The sequence below is a fragment of the Castor canadensis genome, chromosome 17, assembly GCF_047511655.1.
Source record: "Castor canadensis chromosome 17, mCasCan1.hap1v2, whole genome shotgun sequence".
Classification (NCBI taxonomy): domain Eukaryota; kingdom Metazoa; phylum Chordata; class Mammalia; order Rodentia; family Castoridae; genus Castor; species Castor canadensis.
In genome coordinates, this window is record NC_133402.1 from 40,331,179 (window position 1) to 40,349,713 (window position 18,535).

At 44.9% G+C, this 18,535-nt stretch overlaps 2 protein-coding genes and 1 long non-coding RNA gene across 7 annotated transcripts in view; 2 read left to right on the top strand and 1 right to left on the bottom strand.

Annotated features, from left to right (window-relative positions):
• The window catches only part of Acvr2b (activin A receptor type 2B), a 36,093-nt gene extending 24,014 nt beyond the window's left edge, over positions 1 to 12,079 (top strand). For all 3 annotated transcript variants that reach the window (XM_020178442.2, XM_020178441.2, XM_074059839.1), the window contains exons 6-11: positions 426 to 569; positions 913 to 1,061; positions 2,682 to 2,796; positions 3,489 to 3,627; positions 3,712 to 3,842; positions 4,345 to 12,079. In XM_020178442.2, coding sequence (XP_020034031.1) covers positions 426 to 569; positions 913 to 1,061; positions 2,682 to 2,796; positions 3,489 to 3,627; positions 3,712 to 3,842; positions 4,345 to 4,539 — 873 coding nt within the window. In that variant the 3' untranslated portion in view covers positions 4,540 to 12,079. The remainder of the gene's footprint in view (positions 1 to 425; positions 570 to 912; positions 1,062 to 2,681; positions 2,797 to 3,488; positions 3,628 to 3,711; positions 3,843 to 4,344) is intronic.
• Positions 10,494 to 17,607, bottom strand: LOC141418589 (uncharacterized). The gene is made up of 3 exons (XR_012443226.1): positions 17,513 to 17,607; positions 11,673 to 11,819; positions 10,494 to 10,601 (listed from the first exon to the last, which is right to left on the bottom strand). It is a non-coding gene; the product is annotated as an uncharacterized lncRNA (long non-coding RNA).
• Positions 13,998 to 18,535, top strand: part of Exog (exo/endonuclease G) — a 28,919-nt gene continuing 24,381 nt past the window's right edge. The window contains exon 1 of one of the 3 annotated variants that reach the window (XM_074059844.1): positions 13,998 to 17,870. In XM_074059844.1, coding sequence (XP_073915945.1) covers positions 17,711 to 17,870 — 160 coding nt within the window. In that variant the 5' untranslated portion in view covers positions 13,998 to 17,710. The remainder of the gene's footprint in view (positions 17,871 to 18,535) is intronic. The other 2 variants (XM_074059845.1, XM_020178443.2) reach the window with 2 other exon arrangements.

Below are 18,535 nucleotides of genomic sequence, written 5' to 3' on the forward strand. Positions count from 1 at the left end.
GAAGTGGTCATCCATGTTGCTTTTGGCTGGTCTGAAGATTGCATGTAGCAGTGAGATTCTGTCAAAGACTTACCCTTGATACACTCTGGTTTCTGGATTTGTTTTTGACATCATTATCATCTCAGAAGCTACCCCAAAGACGTTCGGACATTTAGCATGTTCTGTCTCTTGCTTGTTGGTTGATACTGTCTAACTCCCTTCCCATCCCTGGGCCTCAGTGATCCCTTGTGCAAACCATGACACTGGCCTTCATCAGTCTCGGGGATTGCTATTGGCCTCATGTTCCAGAGCCTGGCCTCAGGCCCAATCTTCTCCTGGGCCCCTTGAGGATACTGAGGCTAAGAGAACGGGGAATGGGGTGCGGGTGGCTATCCTGCTGTGTGGCCATGTGCCTGCAGCAGGGTTGAGCCGTCTCCCCTCCTCAGGACAAGCAGTCATGGCAGAGTGAACGGGAGATCTTCAGCACACCTGGCATGAAGCACGAGAACCTGCTGCAGTTCATCGCTGCTGAGAAACGAGGCTCCAACCTTGAGGTGGAGCTGTGGCTCATCACGGCCTTCCATGACAAGGTGAGCCACGTCCATCAAGTAGACTCTAAGATGAGCTGGCTAGGTCCCCATGGTGGGGTCCATGATGGTATGAACCCTTCTCTAGGTGTGAACCTAGGTGTCCCTACAGTGAGAACCTCTGAGCCTGGGATACCTTCTTATGATAGGAGTAGTGACTTTGTGCTTACCACTCTGAGTCTCTACCCATCTTGGCCATATTTATCTCTTCTATTGATTATGGCCTTCCAGGAGAGGAGCCCAGACATTGGCCACTGAGACATTCCTCCCAGGGCTGGGCTGGGTTGGATTCTTGTCCTGCACCTAGAGCCTGTGCCCAAGTTCTGTGCTGCCTGCCTTCTCCTAGGGCTCCCTCACGGATTACCTCAAGGGGAACATCATTACATGGAATGAACTGTGTCACGTGGCAGAGACGATGTCACGAGGCCTCTCATACCTGCATGAGGATGTGCCCTGGTGCCGTGGTGAAGGCCACAAGCCATCTATTGCCCACAGGTACCTGGGTTAGCAGGTTCCCTTCCTGTGCTTGGCCTGGATCATCAGAGAGGGTTGGTGGCCAGGGTCTAGGGGGCCTCTTGACTTTCTAAACATGCTTGGTCTGTCTGGTGTGTCAGAGCAACTAGGCACAAACCCAGCCTGGACCAGTGTCCTGGGGATGGCATGGCCTCCCAAGTCGGTTTTCTGGTGCCCTCTGCTGGTCACATGAGAAAGTGCCGACTCTATTACTTTGGAGAATTGGCTTTCCACTTCTCAAAATTTTGATTAGAACCCTATTGCACTCTTTTCTTGAGGGGTTTTTCTTTTTCTTTTTTTTTTTTTTTAACTTTTGTACTTACAAAACGAATTTTTAAGTGTGTAGGTTACATCTATGGATATTTTCTGGAGTAGACTACGTGTATTTTTTTTACCCACTGGAGTGACATCACCTGTCCTGTAGCCTCTGGAGAACTCTTCTCTGTACTCCTGAGAAAGTGAGCTTAAAAAAGGAAATGATGGATTATTATAAAAACCTTTTGAGTTGAATGTGGTGGTTCATGCCTGTAATCTCAGCTCTCAGAGGGGCTGAGGCAGCAGAATCGGGAGTTTGAGGCAGCCTGAGCTACACAGATGTGACCCTGTTTCAAAAACAGTTTTTTTTTTTTTAACCTTGCTGATCTCCTGAAACAGTGTTGGGGCTTTCTGGGGTCCTTGAATCACACCTTAAGACTTACCTTGTTCATTTACCACAATTGTTCATTACTAACTTGGCAGGCAAAATGCCTGGGTAATACCACTCATTGTACCTTGTTAATGCCTTGTGAGGAAGAAGCAGTTTCTCTCAGTCTCACCTTACAGGTGAGGGGACAGTGGTGCAGAGATGTTGAGTGACTTAGCCAAGGTCCCATAGCTGTGAGGGAGGGGAATGAGCCTTGAATCCCGTTTCAAAGCTGAAGGGTCCCAATGGTATCAGTAGTAATTACATAGAAGGTTGATTGTGTGAACTTGCCATTTTTGTAGGTCAAAAGGTTGAATGTCGACTCTTGCATATGGTTCAACTTAACAGTAATGCCTAGTAAGTGTGCCAGGAGTGGTCTGAGGTATTTGTATGTATTCCTGGTTTAATCTTCACAGTAAGACTGAGACAGACGCTGGGGACATAGAGAACCCACAGTAGCTCTTCTCATAAGGGGTGGAGCTGAGCACTTGTACCAGCACCCTGTTCCACCCCGTCTATGTGGCTTTGGCAAGCTGATTTTAAATTCTTGTTTGCATTCACGTTGCTGATACTACTTCTCAGAAAACTTGCATCCTGGGCTAATGTACCTGTGCCCAGTTCCTTTGAGAATTCATGTACTGGCCTTTGATTCTTTGGGAATGGGACAGTGTCTGCCCGGCCATTGGGGTAGGAGTTACTTTGCCAACTCTTGTGGAAGCCTTCCATCAAAGGCAGTGAGGGATTCCCACACTAGAGTGGGCTCCAGAAGCTACCTCAACTCTGCACCGTGGCACAGACCCTGTACCCCAGATAGGGTGGGATGGTTGTCTTTGGGATCTGGGGCACGCACTCTGGTTATCTTGAGAGCCAAGGTGGGAATCATGATGTTGTGCTTCACCTAGGCCCACTTGTGTTCACAGGGATTTTAAAAGCAAGAATGTATTGCTGAAGAGCGACCTGACAGCTGTGCTGGCCGATTTTGGCCTGGCCGTTCGGTTTGAGCCAGGGAAACCTCCAGGAGACACCCATGGGCAGGTAACAAGCCTACACAGGAGAAATGGGGGGCTGCCCACAGTGGATATTCTGGTGCTCAGTGGGCAAGGGTCACTGCATGAATGCAGAGCTTTATGGGAGCTCAGAGAACAGGCTTTTGTTTTATCAGTGGGGAAATGGAGGCCTGGAGGTTGGTGAAACTTCTCTAGGTCAGTCAGCTGAGAAATCTAGACTCCCTCTTGGGATTTTGGCCATTCATTCTCAGTGGCCTCAGTCTTAGCCTTTCTCTTCAGTTGTAATTATTAAACAAGTTATAGAAAGAATGTACTAAGAATCCAAAACAAAAGCCTAGAAGAAGCAATGGGATTAAACCTAGGAAATCATCTTAAGACAGTAACTGTTGATATTTTTATGTTCTCCTTCTCTGTTTTTGGTCTTAATCTAAGTAAAATGATTCAGCGGTGTATTTCCTTGTGCTGTTTGCTATAGGAACTTGATTGTAATTCCATTTTACATCAATGCTGTCTCCAGTGGGATATTTAAAAATCATCATCGGGCATAAGCATAAAACTCTGCTCTGAGTGTGAATCAGGGCTTGTTGTCATTGGCATCCTGCTCTGAGTGCCACCACCTGCTCTCTCTGATGCATAAGGCTAGAGCTCCCCTATTCAGGTCAATGTGTATTTGTATATGGTTAGTCTCTGAAGTCCTTCCCTTCCTCTGTCCTCATATAGGTAGGCACCAGACGGTACATGGCACCTGAGGTGCTAGAGGGAGCCATCAACTTCCAGAGAGATGCTTTCCTGCGCATCGACATGTATGCTATGGGGCTGGTGCTGTGGGAGCTTGTGTCTCGCTGCAAGGCTGCAGATGGTGAGTGGGACAGCAGCTCTCAGCATCCTGGGTTGGGTGGAAGTTGCTGGGGATGATCCCACCAGGCTTTCTGTCACCTCCCAGGACCTGTGGATGAGTACATGCTGCCATTTGAGGAGGAGATTGGCCAACACCCTTCACTGGAGGAACTGCAGGAGGTGGTCGTACACAAGAAGATGAGGCCCGCCATTAAGGATCACTGGCTGAAGCACCCGGTGAGGAACTTGGGTGCAGTGGCCTCTGCAGGGGTATGGAAAAGGGGACCTTCCGTGTGTAGCAGGAGCCTGAGATCAAAGGGGAGTAGTGGGGCAAAGAGGAAGGCTGCAGGCTGCCACGTTGACAGGACCCTAGGGAGGTGTCCAGCGGCTGTGAGGAGCAAGGCAGGAAGATGCCCTCCTCTCACTGTGATTGAACTGCTACACACTGCATCTTTGTATAAGATTTGATTTGAATGTCACTGCTGCAAGGCAAGTAGCGACATCTGCCCTGCGAGGGGCCTCCTCTTCCTTTGTTGAGGTTTTTAGTGAACCTTTCCTTGGGCTGTGGAGGAAGGCCAGTGGACACAGGGTGTCTGCATTTGCCCCTGACCCCTGCTAATGGACCTGTTACTGTGTTTGGGCTGGTAGGCTGTGTGGATCCTCTAGTTTGTCGTTCCCTGTGTTTGTTCTCACTGAAGGGCCCTAACAGTGGCTTTTCCCTTCCCCTACTGCTGTGCAGGGCCTGGCCCAGCTCTGTGTGACCATTGAAGAGTGCTGGGATCATGATGCAGAGGCGCGCCTGTCTGCAGGCTGTGTGGAAGAGCGGGTGTCTCTGATCCGGAGGTCGGTCAACGGCACTACCTCGGACTGTCTTGTCTCCCTGGTGACCTCCGTCACCAATGTGGACTTGCCCCCTAAAGAGTCCAGCATCTAAGCCCAGGACACAAGTGTCTCTGCAGACTCAGTGGATCTGAAGAAAAAAAGGAAAAACGTGTTTTGTTTTGGAAAATCCCATAAAACCAACAAACACATAAAATGCAGCTGCTATTTTATCTTGACTTTTTATTATTATTATAATTATTATAATTATTATTAATATTATTTTTTGGACTGGATCAGTTTTTACCAGCATATTGCTCTACTGTATCGCAAACAGCAGACACGTCAGCAGGCGTTGAGGTGCTGAGCTGTGAATGCAGAACCAGCGCCATGCTGAAGAGCCTCAGTCACCTCCTGTCCTTCGGGATTCATTTTTCCCTCTTTTTTTATTTGTCGTCTCAGAATCTGTGACATAAAGAAACCCATCTCCTGTCTTAGGAAACTTAATGCTGCAAACTCTACTAGAGGAACCTTTGAAGACTGTTACATAAGAACTTACCTTCCTCAGAAGAGGGCTTCTGCTCCCTCAACCCTGCCCCACCCTCCCCACCTTTTATTTTGTGTTTCTCCCCTTTTAGGCAGTCAGCTTAAGGAACAGCAGATGTGTCTTTCATGGATTTAACGGGTGTTGTCCTGACCAAGGAAAAACTGGGATGAGGACGAGGATGGTTTGGACTGGAGCTGGAAGGGGAGGACGATGCTGGGTAGGGTTTGGAATAGAGCTACACTGGACTCGGGCACATTTGGAGCAACATCTTTGCTATGGAGGCTACTTCTCAGGTAACCAGGCGTCGAGGGCAAGGACCTGGTGGAGGCCGAGCACTACCGGCAAGTGCAGGGTCTGGAGAAAGTCAGAGCAGGGGCAGCTCTGAGCCACCTGCTGGTCCTGACCAGTTTCTTTCCACTGACTTGGGCTTGGTCATAGGATGATACACTTTTTCTGCCCAGATTTTAAGATTTGGTTAGGGCAGAAATCGTCACAGTCTAGTGAACATTCTTCGTAAGACATGATGCTGTAAATATCTTTCACAGAGGAAATCTTGAAGTTTCCTCCTGGAGCAGTTCAGGGAAAGGCCCGTGGGGGCGCCCTGCACAGCTGGGGCAGCTCTGACTTGGCTCCTTGTGGTGACATTACTGACCCCTTTATGTGGCTCGTGGAAACGGCTTTCTCCAGACCCCTTAAAGTGGTGCATATTCTAAAAAACCGTTTTTCTATTATGCCATAAACTTGCTCTAGTCAGTGAATGTTTCTAATGCTGCTGTTTGGACATTTGAGTTTTTTTTAATTTATGAAACATGCTACATTTTTTTTTCAGACAAACCATACACACCCACATATACACACATGCTTTGCTATGTGGCTTCCAAGGTTTAAATTTTAAAAAGTAAAAGAATTAAAACTTCACGACCACAGACCACCTCAAACCAGAAATACCTCAGAATTTTCTACTTGTGTAAGTTTTATTATATATTTTGTTAGTTGTGTTGTCTTTTAGTAAGTATATTTTAATGTAAGTTGGCTTTTATGACAAGGAAGTTTAAAGAAATAGAGAAAAAGAAAAAAACTTTATGTCTTCTAGGGAGTACTACCTTTTATTTTTTATTTTATTTTATTTTTTTTGATAATAGCCCCTTGTAAATAATCGTCATCAACTGTAGGTTGGGTGTCTGGGCCGAGTCTTGGCTTTCATCACTCTCATTTGTGAAGGCTTTTCCTTCTGGTTTCTTTAGACTGTTTTATTTAAGAGCAGCGCATCTCTTGATCGCGACGATAGGCTAGTTGGTGATAGGGAGGGTTGGCCTGGGTGAACTGAAGATGGCTACCTTCTCCTGGGTTGCTTGGAGGGTCAGGTGTTTCTCGGAACTCCACTGGGTGATGTTCAGAATGACAACTCCAGTGTAACTTGGTAGAATTGTGGCCCTTTGGCCCACATGGGGTAATTTTACTTGAGATTTAGTTCCTTTAGCAGATAGATCGGCAGCAGCAGTACTGGCGGTGATTGGGTCATAGTGCCCATGACTGCGTGGTGTGGTCTGGGAGGCTGTGCTACAGCGTGAGAATACTGCACACACTGGGCATCTGCTCGTGCTCTGTGTGCCATGTGGGCTACTGTGCCTGCCACTGTGGCGGTGTCCTTTTTTGGGGGTGTTTGTGCACCAGGTGCTGCGGGAGGCCAGTTTGTTTCCCTCTCAGAGCTCAGTTTCTGCTTCTGTGGGTCACTGTGGGTTGGCCAAGTGGTACGGGGACAGGTATTTTTTGTTTTGGTAAGCTATGTTGTCTTTCTTCTATTTGATTTTGTGCTGTGGTATTTTTCTTTCCTTAGAATACCCTTTAATGGAAAAACAGGCCTTACAGCAGTTGCTTTTCTTTTCCACTTATTTCTTTAAGAAGCTTTAAAATATTTATTGAAAAGTGCCATATCAACTTTCTTTAGCTTTCTCCTCAGGCAGTGAGGGCATCTCTACTTTTCATCCTCATAAGAAACAAACCACTAACAAATGTAGTTTAATTCATTGCAGGAATAACCAGATCACCAGTCTGGGTGGTGCCGCACCCTAAGCCCCAGCTTCCCCATTTAGTTTTATGTTTCCTCTTGGTAGTTTTTCTTTTGTATGCTGACTTGATCCTTGTGAGAAGTTTTGGCCTGACCTAGGGAGCATTGAGCTCTGGTGTGGAACCTCCAGTCAGGACACATTACAGGCAGGGCAGGCCCGATCCCTTCTCTGGATGGCCTCCCTCTTTCCTGATCCTTTGTCCAGTCACTGAAGTGTCCTTATGGGGCCTTGCCATCAGTATGAAGTGCAGGAGGTGGTACATGTTTGGTGTGGCCAGGAGAAGGGAGAGCTTGGAGTTAGGGGCGAGTTTGAATCTGGTGTAAAAATGTGCCCATCAGATGATACACCTAGTTGCTGGTGGTTGAAGATGGGTGATCTCCACAGATGTGGCTGTGGGAGCTTGGGTGGACCTTTTGCCCCAGGTATAATGTGTGTTTGCTGTTATGTGCTATGTGAGAAAAGAACCATCCAGAGCCTGGCTCATGATGATGGTGGCGATTGGGTCATAGTGCCTCTGCCTGTGCTCCTCTGATTTCATGCCACACCCACTTTTAGGGAGGTCAGAAAACTATTTTTATTTTTATTTTTTTTGACCCAAGTTTTAGAAGACTAGGGAAATGGGGCCTGGCATCATATTCCCTGCCTTTGGAAGGGGCTGTCTCATCCAAGCTGAGAGTGTCTAATTCAGGAGAGAAGAAGCCAAAGATCCTTTCTCCTTCCTTTATAGGATGCTGGTGGGCTAAGCAGGCTCTGATTTGGGACTGGACCTTTGCAGAGAATGTTCTGGTTGAACACACTTGTGATATCTGGGAAATTATCCCTAGCTAGAGAAATTCAGGAATGAGCCAGAGAAGGAGAAAACAAGCAAAGACAGGTCACTGAGTCACAGGGTCTTGGCAGAGGGCCTTCAATGGTTGGGTGGGCAGGGAAGGCTGTGGATGTAGTCATTAGAGAGTCTTGGGCTGGCAGGAGGGGGAAAGAGCTGCAGATGGGCTGTTCTAGGAAGAAAGGGATACCTGACTGCAAGGGAACATGGTGAACCTTTGTCATCCAGCATGGCCTTCTTATCTGGTCAGCTCTGGGAAGGGCCAGGAGGGTCAGTCCTGCCTGCAGATAGCTTTCTCATGTATGCCTGCTACTTCTGACTCTGAACTTATCTTGTCCGCACTTAGGGGCACTTGTGCAGAACAACACGGACATTGTATAGCTTTGAACATCTTTAGAAGGTCAACTTCCTGTTACATATTTTCCACAAAGGGAAGGGTCTCTCATCCCCAGGCACCAAACTTGCCCTGAGGGAGTAGACCAGTCCTCCTGACATTGCTCGATGCTCTAGGAAGCACATCATGTGCCCCTGCTCTAGGAAGCACATCAGGTGCCCCTGCAGCCCTGCTTTGCTGGCATTTCTCTCCAGTTGGCCGTATTTTTATCCTCTGTCTTGCTACTCTTCCCTGGGGCTTGCACTGTGCATAGGGGCTTGGTGGCAAGCCCAGCTATGTACTGAATATCCTCCATGAGCTGTTTGGCTCAGATAGCATGTCATGTGTCTCCTATACTCGAGCCACTAAGGCAGGGATGTGACTGTCCCCTCCAGAGTGGGAGGACTGGATGGCCCTCTTGCAAACAGAATTTGCCTTTTTTGTATGCAGTATAAATTTCTTAACACCTGTTTGTTATAAGGATTTGCTGTTTGTTTTTCATAAATAATGTAGTAAGCCTAAGTATGAAATATTTCGGAATTGATACTAGGAGTTGAACAGTCAGCCGTTACTCTTGAGAACTGAGTTTGCTAGAAAAATACCTAAAGTGAAAAGCAGTTTACAGGAATTCCCTCAGCTTGGTCCCCAGTATCAGTACTATAGCCTGCTGGGCTCTTGGTGGCACACTTTGGAGAGATGCTAGACCTGGTTCACATCTCATGGGCCTTAGACCATACCTCTCCAAGAAGAGTGCATCTACTCACCTGCCAGCTCCCCCTCCTTCTTCTTGTCATGGGAGAGCAGCCACAAAGGGAAGGCAGCAAGGTAGACTTTACTCTTTCTCACTTGGGTGACATGAATTATCTGTGGTTAGTAGCTGTTTGGAATAAGCTTGTAAAATACTTAGCAGCTCACATGTTGTGTTTTATATAAATAGGCCCAGTAATTCATTTGATGAACGGTGTATCTTCTCAGTCTAGATTTTAAACATTTAATGCCTTCAGGGTCACATGTGTAGTTCTATAAGTGAGATTTCCTGTAGTTGATTTGTAACCAGCAATCTACCTATGAATGTATCCCAAGTCTTTAGCAGTCTTGGAAAAGTATTGTGAGATAATTTAGTTTTATAGGAAGAAGAAATTGAAGTTTAAGACACTCTTTTGGAAATTAATTCAGTTGACTCAGCCACATTTTTTAAACAATCAATGAGTTCAAAAAGCCTATTAACTATCAACAAATAAAAGTCCAAATTATTTGATAGGATATTTTGAATGTTTCTGTTGATACCCATTATAAACGTCATTTGGATGGCAAATTTGAATTTAAAGAATTTATTACTATTTTACCAAGTTTTAACATTTTCATGGTGGCATCTTCCAGGTGTGAATAAAGTGAGATTTTTTTTGATTGTGGTACTCAATGTTCCCCCTATGGTGCCAAAACCAGCAGTACGTATTTGTTCCTATGGCAGCTTACCGGGATAGCAGAACTGTTTTCTTCTCGAGAATAAGCATGGATATCCTCTAAATGCCAGTGTGTGGTGTTGGGCTCTGCACTGAGCTTTCCCTCTAGAGCGGCATCCTTGGATTATCTCAGGCATTGGCAATTCTGAACACCATTGGAGGCCAACCACGGGACACTAAAGAAATGCACACGTGGCCACATGGGTGTATGTAGTGAATTACTCAAATGTGGTCTGTTCTGGTCACCTACAGAAAAGTGTTGCATTCATTTGTAAAGTTTATGTTTTTGATTCACAGTTATGAAAAATGTGACTCATTAGTTTTTCAGGCAGGTGAAGATGGGTTTTTGAGAATGAATGAGTTGTCTTGAGTCCTGGGAATTTCCACTGTTGACTGGGTATGGACCCAGTTCCTAACTTTCCTAATCATGTTTGCATCAATGTTGTTTGATAGCATTGTAAATAAAGAATAGGTTATATAATAGAGACACAACACTTGAAATTTTACTTTAAAATATCTATAGCTCTACATATATATTTAGTTATATCACCCAACAGATTTCTTCTACACAGTGTGGAGATTTTTTTATACCACAGATTATTTTTATAAGTGTAGTGAGTTTGAGTGAGAATGCTTTTGTAATCAAAGCTAACGAGCTTTACCTTTCAGGATATATTACACTGGAGCTTGAGTGGTGTGGAACTTACTTGGCGCTCACATGGATTCTTGCATACACTGGCAGCCTGGAGTCAACTTATGGGTTTCCTTTGGCCAAGGCTTAACTTATGGCTGTGTAGGACAGTGATGCTTCGGCTCATCTCCTTGCAGACTGGGAGAAGGGGCTGCGTATTGGGAGGGGACCTACGGTGTGTTTGACATTTGTGCTTCTTCCTAAGATTCTGTTGAACAAAGGGTTTTGAGGTTAAAGATTTGTAAACTTGTGCCATTGAAGGTAGTCATGTGAAGGTCTCTGGGGGGAACAGAAATTGTACAGGGATGCATATTGGGGTGAGATGGGACTAGAATAAAATTGAGGCTACAAAACTTTGAAATGGGGATTTGGTAGTTTAAGTCTCACTAAACTGAATTATCTAGGACCAGATTATCCAGTTAAGTAATTCTTCAGAATCAGTGGGGTAGGGTTGGGCCAGGTACATTTTTGTCTCTTGTGGTCAGGGCCATTTTGGAGATGGCTTGCTGCTTTAATCTGTTCAATCAGCCAATAGTCCACTGAGGAAGCTCAGAACCTAACTAACAGCAGGTGTCTTTCAAATATCTACAGTTTTCCTGCTTGTCTACAAAGGTCAGCATCACTGCCATCATGTGGGAGGTGGTCTGCATTTTAGCCTTTTTATTTTTGGGTATAGTGTAATGGTTATTTGGATGGGACTTTTGATGGGGATATAGAAATGAATACTTGAGCTAAATCCTGGTATCCATAGTGGCCAGTTCTGAGGCCCTCACACCTTGCCTGTAGGCCTCAGGCTGGGCTTCCAAGAAGCATCCTTGATGGGATAGTTTCGTTAAGAGATCTGCTTTCCAGTCATTCTGGTGTAGAGTATAGTTTTACACATCATCCTTTCACACTTGGAACAAATTTAGTCCCAGCAGATCTGGTAGCACTCCAGGAAGAGCCTGCCACTCCTTTCTGTTCCCTATAAAAGAATACTTCTCTGCTCTCTAGCCACCTGTCTTGGAATGTAATTCTGTTGTGCCTTTGTTTTTGTCATACTCCTCCCCTCAAAAGCAACTGCTGTAAGCTTTTTTCTACTTGTTTTTGCCAGTCCCAAGCCCTTTGCCTTTTTCCTTTTTCCCAGCTCTTAATTTCTGGATGCACTTCTGTGATCCAGGTGTTTTAAGAACTAGTTACCTCAGACCTCATGTTGAACAGTGTCACCATCTGGGTCCTCTTGATACTGCAGACTTGGAACATACACATGCAGGAAATCTCTCTAAGTGTGGGCACTTACTTGTTTTAAAGCAAAACTCTTTCCAAGGATCAAACCAGGGGCTTCTGGCAAGCTTGTCCTGGTGCTATGCTGGGACTGGTCCAGAGTGTCGTCTGAACGGTGCTTCCTGTTCCTCTGTGTTCTGCCATTTTCAGTATTCTTGTGTATCTGAATAGGCAAAGTGAAGTAACTTAACTGGCTGGTCTTGCACGCAAATTAGTTCCAAAGATGAGCTCTTTATAACACATTTCCAGTCACTAAAGCTCAAATGTAGAACATTCCTTTAAATGGCAGAATAAAAACCACCCGCCCACCATAGTGCATTTTGGGAAGATGTCTGTAGCATATGTTGCTGTGAAATTAGGCCTTGTGGGGTATGGCTATTTGTCATTTTGATGTATTTTAATAAATATATATATTTTTTTAAAGAGTCTTTTTTTACCAGTTCAAAAAGCTTAATTAACCAGCAGTCACCACAACTGAATTTTTGTCTTTGGGGCATAGATGGCAGACCAAGATTAAAAGTAGTAATTCAGCCATGTAAGCTGGCTGCCTGGGCTGTCCTGCTGTCCACGGACCACAGGATGCCAAGGTCAGTGTGTTCCCAGTGGGTCTAGCTCAGTCCTCTGAGGGATTGGTCTGTGCCCCACTTAATGGACTGTTACCTTAGTCCTGCAAGTGCTTTAGCCCATGTGGGGTTTTCTCAGAGCACTGCCACAAGTGAAGTGTATGTTTAGCCAAATAATTTCTCCATAAGGGAAAAATGCAATCATTCAAATTTTACCAACCATAGCACAGATGAGAGCAGGAAAGACTAGGCAACATCTGAGCTTTAATTTGAAAAGTGTCCAAGTCATTGTCAGAGGCTGCCTGGGAGCAAGCAATTGTTAGGTTCTCCCAGAAACCTCATCTGTAAGACCACCAGTGAGAGAAGCAATCCTTAGAATGCCAGTGGCTTTCTTTCCCTCGTTTTTTCTAGAATTCTATAAAAATGCAAAGAAAATTGAGTGGTACTTGAGAATTGAAGGAGAGGGTTACCGCAGGTTAGAAACATTTCTGGATTTCAGTTCCACACCACAAATCCATACAATGCCATTTTTCAACTGTACAAGAAAATCTGCTTATGAAGTTGACGTATCTTCATGATAACGTCAAAGGCCAAATTTTTCACTTAATATTTTTCCACATTTGTCCTTGAATCTGTCAACTTTATACAGTACTGTAAATTTAACTTACATCGAGTTTGATGTCAGTTCTTGTGAAAAGAGCTTTTTGCCTTTAACAGACATACAGTTAAAGAACACAGCAGAGTACAAAATTCACAGGACAGTTTTGGAACCAACAGAGAATGTCACTTTTTATTTACCATCTTATATATCAGTTTTACCAGCTACTTCTAAATTTGTACATTATGTATAAGGAAAAGAAGGAAAACCCTAAGACTTGTCTGACTTAGTGGAGAATGTGTGTGTTGGGCTTAGAATGGATAGCTAAGTCTTAGTCAGCTGTGTTACCTAACTTGTATATACAAATTGTAATTAAAAGTTCAGATTCACCTGTTTCTCACAGTTTAAAATGGTGAGTAATTGCAAACTCTGGAAATGTGATTAGTATATGATTTAAGGCTGTAGAAGTGAGGAAGCTCTTTCAAGTGCTAAAACTAAAGACTTCTAGTTTTTGGCTCAAATTCGATAAGTACTGTTTGTATACCAGGATATGTGAGATGTAAATGTAGTAGGTCACTTTTCACCCTTGTAGCTATAAAATAAAAATTTTGTAGAACAGAAAATAGCTTGTACTACTGAATTAACAAAAAGTTATACTAAAGTATCATGTTTAAAAAATATATATATATATACAGAGTTAAGCTTGTTGCTGTTACCCTGTCTGGATTCAAAAAGTGTGCTGATTTACATATATATATATATATATATGTTATATATACACACACACACATCTAAAATGGCCTGAAGCAGACATCCATGTAATTACAGTTGCAAAATGAAAACATTTTGGAAAAAAAACATTGTATCATAGTTCATTCATTTGCAGTGGATCTTTGTTCCTTTTTACTGTGGTAATTTTAGAAATGAGTGTCAAGTTTGAAATTTAGATCTGCTAAGTTGGGGTTTTGCTGCTTGAACTCTGCACTGGGTCCTCAAATAAACCGATGTGAATGTAGTTTTTCCCCCTGTGAGAAGAAGCAGTCACACCCCCAACAGAATAGGAGGAAAAATCTAGAACTATTTCAAGTTTTATCTTTTTGTATATGAAAATAAAATAATAATAAAAAACAACCTTGTTGTCTCTTAACCTTTTTTTTTTTTTTTTTTTTGGCAGAACTGGGGTTTGAACTCAGGGCCTGTGCTTGCTAGGCAGGTGTTCTACCACTTGAGCCATAATGCCAGCCCTTTTTTTGTGTTGGATGTTTTCAAGACAGGATGTCATGAACTGTTTGCCTGGGCTGGCTTCCTCCTGATCTCTGCTTCCTGAGTAGTTAGGATTACAGGCGTGAGCCACCCGCACCTAGCAGGGGATGGAGGTTCTTTTCATGAGACTTAGAAGTGAATGAATGGCATTCCCTCGCTTATAGGGCGCCTCAGTACACATGCAGTTGTTGACAGCCAGGGCTCATGGGGCTAGAGCTAACATAGTTCTCCATCTCTACCGTTTAGAAGTCCATAGTCTACTTAGGATACTAGATGGACTGTTCTGGGATTCTGGGTCTGTTCCTGCAGGGCAGGGGTGTGTATTTTCTATGTCTCAAGATCATGTCCCAGCCGTTCCTGTACTTTGCAGACTGTCCTGAGCAATCTTTGTATAAGTGGATCAGAAAACCCTGGAAAGCAAGTCGTATGGAGGACTTGCTCTGTTGTCCCAGATGCGGCTGAGCACTGGTGCCACTGGCTGAGCTGCTGAAAAAAACCTAAACAGATCTGCATCAGTAAAGCAAGCCTTAGGTTTTGGAGATCCTGACTTATCTCAGTAAGTTAAAACATGGTTCCTCAATAATAAAATAACCAAGAAAACCAAGAAATTAGAAAAGCCTCAGAAATCACCTTACTGCTTTCTGTGGAAAAAAGATTTTTGGCCTATGACTAATAATTAGCCTAAGTGAAGAAACACTGTCTTTGAATCTTCCTTCCAGTGGGGTGATGCATTTTAATTAAGCGTTTTATTACAAGGACTAAGCATCTGCTTGAAACTCCTGGAGAAATAACTTTTTTGTGTGTGTGTGTGGTACTGGTGTACCACAAAGCAAGCCCTTTGCCACTTGGTTCATGCCTCCAGCTTTTTTGCTTTAGGTTATTTTTTTAAATTTAAAAAAATTTATTTTATGATGGTACTGGAATTTGAGCTCAGAGTCTCACGCTTGCTATACAGGCACTCTTCCACTTGAGCCACTCCACCAGCCCCCCGTAGGTTATTTACTAGATAGAATGTTTCATTTTTGTGGAGGCTGGCCTGCATCATGATCTTGCTACCTACAGCCTCCCATGTAGCTGAGACCACAATTGTATGCCACACCTGGTGTATTTGCTGAGATGGGGGGGAGTCTCAACTTTTTGCCCAGGCTGGCCTCGAACTTCAGTCCTCCCTATCTCTGCCTCCTGTGTGGCTGGGATTACAGGCATGAGTCACTGGAGGAAACTTTTGGTCATGTGACACACCCCTTTTTGTGGTACTGGGTTTTGAACTCAGGGCCTTAGGCTTTCTAGGCAAGCCCTCTACCACTTGAGCCATGCCCCTCTCCTCCCCCTGGCACCAAGTGGCTCTTTTTTTTTTTTTTAGAGATCAATTGTACTGTCTGGCTCTTCCAGATTTAGAAAGTGTACCTTCTATGAGTGCCTCTAATGGGCACAGAAGGAAAGGAAGGCAAAAGGCTGACTTTTTTTTGTCTTTTAAAAGGATCTCGTTATGTAACCCAGGCTGACATTTTTGCTAGAGGATTCTTCTTGGGTCTCATTATGCAACCCAGGCTGTCATTTTTGACAGAGGATTGATTTTGGAACTGGAAAAGCTGAAAGGATTGGACCTTAGGGTTCAGCTGGCCAAGCTTCAGCAAATGAATTTGTCATAGAAGGTAGTTTATTATAAAGGCAGGTTGGAATGAGCTGGTAGAGGAAGGCTCGGAGGCCAACTTGCCTTCCCTTAAGTGAAAATCACCCCTATGGAATACTAGGGTTCCCTTGATTACAGTTGAAAAACTGGTCCAATCCATTTTACAGGTGAGCAAATGGGCCCAGAGGAGGTTCACTATTCAGAGGCAGGCAGTCTTTCCAATTCTTGGAAATGTGGTTCACTATTGTTCACAAGTACAGGATTTGGATGAAGAGAAGTCATCTGCCATTATCTTTAGGTTTAGCACAGTTGCCCGGCACTTAGAAAGGCCTTAAAAATACTTAAGTGACTATAATAAAATTCTGGTGGAAGCTGCCAAAGTAGCCTAGAAGTCTGCAGATACTTGTGTTGTATTTTAGGAATCAGTTGCAAGTGGCAGGAACTATTAGGCAAAAAGGGAACTCCAGTGGAAGGATTCTGAAGGAAATGGCTAGCTGAGCCTTAGGAAAGGAGTGGGGAGGGGTTCAGGAGCATTGGAAGCTGGGGTCACAGTATCACAGGCCTTCCCCTCCTATGTTTTAGGATTTCTTCCTTTGTTGCTCAGTTCAGACTAGCATCTGCTCATTTGTCTACTTAGCAGGATACATGTCCATAGGCAGAGCCAGAGTCTGATAAGTTACAGCGTTGCTACCTAAAGAGAGTTAACAGACCCAAAATCCCTAGAAAGGGCTGTGGTTGAACCAGCTAAACCAATCAGGGTCAGAGGGTTATATAGCATGAGTTCATAAGAGGTGCTCCTAGAGACGGTAGCCTCCTGTTTGAAGCTGTTAAAACATTGCATTTTTCAGTTGCTCCATATAAATGGCCCTGTGCTGAGTGAAAGTCATTGATAGATGGAACGGTATTGCTACCTGTTTTAAGAAATGGGAAACTCGGGCTGGCAGAGTGGCTTAAGGTAGAGCATCTGCCTAGCAAAGTGTGAGGCCCTGAATTCAAACCTCAGTACCACCCTCCCCCTTGTCCCCCCCAAAATAAACTAAGAAATGGGGAGATGGAAAGTTTTGCAAAGAAGTAAGTACATGTGGAAAGCTTGATATTGTGCTGCAAAATGAAGACCCATCCCATTTATTTTGTGAGTCACTGAAGCATGTATGTCCTTTGTCAGCAGACATTTACCAAGTACTTTTATATTCTATTAAAACAAACTAGAGTGCTCAGCAAAAATTGTTAACAATTACAGAGTACTTAACGACATGCTCCAGGTACCTGCCTAAATGCCTTTGTGTGTCATTTTCTTTAATCCTTACAAAACCCCTAGGGTCTGAGTATTATTACTATTCCCACTTAAAAGAGGAAACAGGCCTACAAAGGTGAAGCAACACGCCCAAGGTGGAGAGCAGATAGTTGAGTGGGGATTCAAATTCTGAATTGTGATCCAGGTTCTGGGCCACCATGGGGTACTGCCTTGCCAAGAAAGTCTATAGGACGTACAAAGCCTTTTTTTTTTTTTTTTAAAGAAGTTATGATTTGTATATATTATGTATTATGATTGTGCATATTGTGACTGTGAAACCAGCTGTCACGAAGACATTCCATGTAGCACAGGTTTTGGATTAGGACCTGACTTGGAAATTTGGCTTTGGGGACTTTAGGCAGACCATGAGCAAGTTTACTCGCTTACTAAATGAGATTAAAGGCATTTTCTTTTTAGCATTGTAGATGCACACCATTAAGCCCTCAAGACGTCACACTCCCACCCATCACCCAGCGCAGTGAGCCAGGGAAGGATGGGACCGCACCTGGTTCTCCAGGTCTGTCACCAGGGGGTCACGCGAGGGCCTCAGCTGCGAGCGTGTACCTGAGCTCCGGGTGTCGGGGAGGCTGGATGTGTAGCGACTCCCTCAGGTTGCGCATGCGTGCCTCGGCCCCTCGAGTGCAATTGGCTTTCAGGTTTCAGAGCATGCGTGCGCGTGCGCTGCGGCCAAAGCACGGGTGTGATGGCTGCCGAGAGTTTTGCTTCCCGCCTCAGAGGCTCCCGGAGGATTCTGAGTGGCTTCGTTGCCGGGGCTGTAGTGGGAGCCGCAGGAGCAGGGCTAACGGCCCTGCATTTCTTCCGGAGTCGAGGCGCTGGGGTCACGGCAGCGAGGGAGCCGGGTGGTAAGTTTGCGGTCCCGCCTTCCCTTCCCGGGCCGGCGCAGAGGCTCCTGCGGCGTGTTGGAGCCCCGTTCTCCACGCACAGCTTCCGCCATCCGGCCCCATCTCTCCCTCCCTCCCCTCCTCCCCTCCTCGGTCTTAGGGCAGACCTGCCCCGGCCCTCAGGTGTCCACCGCGGGCAGTCGGAGCCAGGCGCTTCCCTTGTCCACTGCATGCCCAGCACAGCACTGGTGCAGAATTGGCGTTCAGTGAGTGTGTAAAGGAAGAGGTGAGGGCAGAGTTTGAGCGGGTTAGTTAACGGCCCTCATTTTACTGTCGTTGCAAATCGACAGTAATACCTGCGTGCTAGCACTGCTGCAGAGAAAATAAATCCTCAGGTTATAGGATTGCCTCACCGTTGGTCAAAAAAAAAAAAAGAGCCCAAGCCTGTTTTTCTTCCGTTTTCCAGAACAGGCTAATTAACTTGCTCCTTTTAATACCCATCATTGAGTGAGAAAACGGTTCTGGTGTTTGAAATCTGGAGAAGGCATCAGGAGAGGATTACTTTGAACCTGATTCACCGTTAAGGAAGTGCTTTGGTTTCTGCTACTAGAAAGCAGTACGAGTTTCACAGTCTTGGCTGCAGGCACACCCCAGTGCTTCAGTAATAGAGCACGAAGAAGACTGTC